Source organism: Dermacentor variabilis, chromosome 1, assembly GCF_050947875.1.
Source record: "Dermacentor variabilis isolate Ectoservices chromosome 1, ASM5094787v1, whole genome shotgun sequence".
Taxonomy (NCBI): Eukaryota; Metazoa; Arthropoda; class Arachnida; order Ixodida; family Ixodidae; genus Dermacentor; species Dermacentor variabilis.
In genome coordinates this window covers 33,587,832-33,593,147 of record NC_134568.1, presented here as the reverse complement: position 1 = coordinate 33,593,147, position 5,316 = coordinate 33,587,832, and the positions used below count along the sequence as shown (strand labels likewise).

The 5,316-nt window shown below is 45.5% G+C and overlaps 1 protein-coding gene across 1 annotated transcript; it reads right to left on the bottom strand.

Annotated features, from left to right (window-relative positions):
- Positions 1-1,279: 1,279 nt before the first annotated feature.
- On the bottom strand, positions 1,280-4,847 carry LOC142570761 (uncharacterized). The gene is made up of 2 exons (XM_075679102.1): positions 4,288-4,847; positions 1,280-1,601 (listed from the first exon to the last, which is right to left on the bottom strand). The coding sequence occupies exons 1-2, from the start codon at positions 4,705-4,707 to the stop codon at positions 1,578-1,580; spliced, it is 444 nt and encodes a 147-aa protein (XP_075535217.1). The 5' UTR covers positions 4,708-4,847; the 3' UTR covers positions 1,280-1,577.
- Between the last annotated feature and the right edge of the window lie 469 nt (positions 4,848-5,316).

Sequence of the window (5,316 nt, the reverse complement as noted above, 5' to 3'; positions counted from 1 at the left end):
GCTGGGGAATATGTGCAAGCTACTATTGTCCATCTTCCTAGAGAAAGACTATTGAGAACTGAAAAAATGAAACCACGATGCCTAAACTTGATTCTAAAATGTTTTTCCTTGAAGAAAAACGGTGGCACAATAACAAAAAAGTAATCTATAGCCTCATCTCACCAGGCCAGCCCTGTGACGATAAAGGTTTAAGACTGGTATTCGACAAGGTAATCGGGAAAAAATTTATTGAGCTTGTCTGGTTGTGAAAGGAATTTTTGTACTATGGAATATGAGGTGTCGATATTCTGAAAAATAAGCTGTATCTGGGCTCGAAAAGACTTGAACAATTACATATCTCCTGAACCTAGCAGTAGTTAGGTAAGCTTATGTATGACCTAATGATAGTACAGGGCCATTTAGGGCCACTGTCCTGAAACTGTCAGCCATTTCGTTCATGAATTATTCATTATGCCCCGCTACTCAAAGCAATCTAATTAAATTCATGTGGGCAGGCACTAGAGAATAAAATGTGCGTAAGATGTTAGTTCCACTATTTGCTGTGAGCGATGAACATAAAGCTAAAGAATCCGTTATTATGACTACCTTCGATATTGATGAATTTAGTTTGCGTAAGGCTAACCCTACGGCTACAAATTCAGCTTGAAATGCGGATAAGAAGTGCGGAATCCTGATTAGAAATTACCAGTCTAGAGTGCAAATGCCAATTCCTGATTTTTCTTCACATTGCAAGTTAGAGAGTTAGATAGCCTTAAATGTTACTAGGCATAGCCAAGAACTGAGCTCTTTCTTTATCAGGCCATACGTTATTTTTTAATTGAAGAGAGAAATGGAAACAAGCTGTGATGCCCTTGTCTTGTTGAGTATAGAAAGCAGCCATGTTAAATACTGGGAATACGACATGATGGTATTGTAGATGTTGCCCGCGTGTGTTTTACGTGATGCAATTGCGCAAACACAAGTAAACACAAATAGCCGCATCTCTACAACCGGAACTTATATCAGAAACGTTGCGAAGCGAAAATAGGCGGCGACTTCCGACGCTACTCGACGAGTGAACCCAACTACTCCAAGGTGCAAACTTGCCGAGCCGCCGTCAGAGGCGCTGGCTGTAGTCACGGACATTGTAGTCACGGACACGGGCCCGGCGTCGGTCAGTAGCTCCGTCTCATCTTTCGGTGCGTTGCCTCTTTGGTGCTGCTACAGTACCGTTGTGCACAGGTGAGAATGACCTCACGTCGCACACCGAGAGTGCGCCGACTTAGACACGACAACAACAAACAATCAAATCGCTATTTAATTAACAAATATAACACAAAAAGTTAAAGCAGTGCGCGAACTTGAGCTGCGGGAAAGAGGGCACGTGAAAATAAAATAATTCAGCAAGAAGTGCGCGTCATGGCAGCGCGCGCTCTTAATTGGCACAGTAGTTCACGAAACCCGGGCGGCACAACTGAGCCGCCGGTGATGCCGCAGCTACCGAAGCCGAAGCGCTAGACGACGGTCGTGGCGGCTGTCGCTGTGCTGCTGCGTGCGATTCACCCGCGTCGAGCAGCCGCCGCAGCGCCGCTGACAATTCAGGCCATCGACAGCTCGGTGCACTGCGACAGTCAGACACAAGCACACCGTCACCCTGGCGCTTGTATTTAGCGAAATACTGAAAGCGCACAGCGTGCTGGATGAAATTCCACACAAGGATAATTACGAGCCTATATAAGTACGCAGGCAATTTATACTCCCCGCTAAATAATTGATTTTCAACGGGGAAACAAGGCTTGCGCGCTTACGGGTAATATTATTTTCTATATAACAATTTAAAAACTCCCCCTGCTCTTGCGCAACTAACTGCTTTTTCTCTTCTGGTCCTCCCCAATTTGCGTTTCGCCACCACCGCGGTTTGACAACTCTTATGCTACGAGCAACAGCTAGCAAGCCTTGCAGTAGGATGCGGAGCTAGTCGGAACATTTTACTTGTTTTGCACCCGTTTCTCGCTAAATGTTATCTGTTGAAACATTCACTCACTAAACGGCGGTTTTCTTAACTTTTTACCGCACGTAGGACCACGTCGACAACAGAAAGCGGAAGGCAGCATGGGCGATCGACTGAAGGCATCACTGAGCGTCAATTACGCGTCATCTTGCATAACATTTGCGCATCCGGACACATCATCATCATCATCATCATCAGCCTGGTTACGCCCACTGCAGGGCAAAGACCTCTCCCATACTTCTCCAACTACTCCGGTCATGTACTAATTGTGGGCATGTTGTCCCTGCAAACTTCTTAATCTCATCCGCCCGCCTAACTTTCTGCCGCCCTCTGCTACGCTTCCCTTCCCTTGGAATCCATTCGGTAACTCTTAATGACCATCGGTTATCTTCCCTCCTCATTACGTGTCCTGCCCACGCCCATTTCCTTTCATGATTTCAACTAAGATATCATTAACTCGCGTTTGTTCCCTCACCCAATCTCCCCTTTTCTTATCCCGTAACGTTACACCTATCATTCTTCTTTCCATAACTCGTTGCGTCGTCCTCAATTTAAGTAAAACCCTTTTCGTAAGCCTCCATGTTTCGGCCCCGTACCTGAGTACTGGTAAGACACAGCTGTTATAAACCTTTCTCTTGAGGGATAATGGCAATCTGCTGTTCATGATCTGAGAATGCCTGCCAATCTACTACACGGAGTCGATGAGCGTTTCTTATACACAGAGTCGCTATGCCAGTGAGTACGGACACGACCACTTTCTGGTTGCTACAAGCAGTGGTGATGATTAACCGGCACAGGAATTGACATGATTTGGCGAGTTAACTGGCGTGCGCTATATACAGTGGCCATATCTCTCGCCGAAGATTGCTAGGCATAACGTTAAGAGACAGGAAGAGAGCGGTTCGGATCAGAGAGCAAACGGGTATAGACGATATTCTAATTGACATCAAGAGGGAAAAATGGAGCTGGGCAGGTCATGTAATGCGCCGGTTAGATAACCGTTGGACTATTAGGGTTACAGAATGGGTACCAAGAGATGGGAAACGCAATCGAGGACGACAAAATACTAGGTGAAGAGATGAAATTAGGAAATTCGCGGGTGCTAGTTGGAATCGGTCCGCGCAGAACAGGGGTAATTGGAGATCGCAGGGTGAGGCCTCCGTCCTGCAGTGGACCTAAAACATGATGATGATGATGACGATGATGATGATGATGATGATCCCCATTGTCCGCATTGTCTGAATTAGGCCCCTGTTACAAATTTAGATGAATCTGGAAATCAAATAACGCATTGGAAGAGTTTCGAAATTGTTCGCGTTTCAAATTTTGAGCACTCTATTTGTATGAAGCTGAGTTTGCATTTTGTTTATTAAACAATATTTCGCTTTGTGCATCGCCTTTGAGTATTGGTGAATGGCTGCTTGTGAACCCTGCTGAATTAATATTACTACACAGTTCTTAAGAAAATTCCAATTTCCGACACTTGAGAGAATGATTTGGTAACGTGGATTTGTTGTCTCATGGATCGGCTGGGGAATACTCGCCTTGCACTTTCTTCTGAATTTACAGATAACCATGCTTCAGCATAAAGCTCTGGCAAGGATCGCCCAGCACACTTGCACTTGCAGGTCACTTGACGTCTAGAAATCTGCAGTGCTTCTGCTGTTGGGTATTTAGAGTCCGCTTCATTGTTTATAGCCTCGTGGAGAGGATGTTATAAAGTGGCAAAATAAATTCAATTCCTATATGTTTGGCCTGTTGGCACAAGCACAGAAAGAGCAGTTTTGATAGTTGATTTATTGAGATTTCTCGGGGGGGGGGGGGGGGGGGCTTTCCCATTTGCGATGCAGTTTTAGATCTATGTTTGTAAGTGATTTTTGCTATAATTTACCACTAATCAATAGTTAAGACCGCGTCCACTGCATAAATTAAATAGCTAATGTAAAGCTGTGTGCCACATAAACAGGCAATTGTTTGATTATAAATGATTCCAACTTCTTTAGTCACTTTAGGTCGGTATAATTAGCTGGTTTATCCACACAGCGAACACTTTCTAAACAGAGACTCGGGCTTCAAAAAATAAAATGGATAAACACACATTCCGAAAGTCGTTCCATTTTCACTTACGATGTGAATCACGGATATGCATTTCGACCTGCTTAATGTTAATAAATCAGAAAGCGAGGTTCAGCTCAACATCACTTCCAAGAATTCGCGAATGCATTCTACGATTTGTACCTATTTAACTTCAGAGCCGCTGTTTTCACTACTGGCGTGCGAGAAAACACCCCACCTACCTTCCAACGACGCAAGCTTTCGCAGTGGCGCAGCCGTTTGTGCAGGAGCCCGGAGAACGATGTGGCCTTGGAGGTGCCAAGACGAAGGATCAACGCAAGGCTCGCATCGCTCCTGCCTCCGGTAACGCGTAGCGGAATGCGAGGCGCTGGCGCTGCTGCTGATCCGAAAAGGCCGCCTGAGATGACGTCACGCTGACACTTGCGGTGGAAGAAGTGGCGAGACCTGCTGCAGCCCTCGTGAGGTCGAGACAGGGATGAATGCTGTTTGTCAGATGGCGGGTCCCGGGCGCTGTCAGCTCCAAAGAGGACGGGAAGGGGTTCAGGACGCTGGACGAAGTCCAGTCGCCGATGACGCCTTCGGTGACGCTGCCTACTCGCTCCCGAAGGCGTAAAAGAGTTAAACGCGATCGAAGGAGACATGATCTGCGATGTGCGCTGGCGTCTCGTGCAGCAAGGAACAGAGCGCTGAACTTCTTTCTCTTTTATTCAAACGTAACACTCTCGCGCCCACAGAAGCAATTGCTAGTCATACTTTTATGTATGGTTTTCATTTTTTTCTATCCCCGTATGGTGTGATGAATGGAGAAGAAAGTTGTGTTAGGTCGCTATATTCTCGTGAAGTTCCGCTGCGCGTTGACCTGCGAGGTCGAACACCGTTAGTTGCAGGGTTAGATGAAATCTACGCAGGAATAATTAAAAAAAAAATAGGCACCCCTTGCTTAGGTAGTCAGAAAAGAAAGACCAAGGAAGCTGCAAAATTGAAACTGCCCCTTTAAATGTTTTATTTCATTTATTAAGCACAAGTAATTTCCCCTATGTTTAGCTATGTGTCAGTGTTTGTTGGCTTCTTATGATATGACTAATAAAGTCGGGCCCCTCGGTTAACCCCCCTTGTTCTCGTTTAAATACAGTCATTCGTTGCTCCCAAACAGAACTATAAGAATATTTGTACACGGGAGACGATGTTTCTCATACTGTCGTTCTGCTGTCCTTATTTGGGCTACAGCTAAATCTCCAGTGCAAAAAAAA

Bases quoted from the DNA above. Each gene is read 5' to 3' on its own strand.
- LOC142570761 (XM_075679102.1), bottom strand. From the start codon at position 4,707: ATGTCTCCTTCGATCGCGTTTAACTCTTTTACGCCTTCGGGAGCGAGT. The intron at 1,602-4,287 runs GTAGGTGGGGTG...TGACTGTCGCAG, and splicing joins AAAGCTTGCGTCGTTGGAAG to TGCACCGAGCTGTCGATGGC.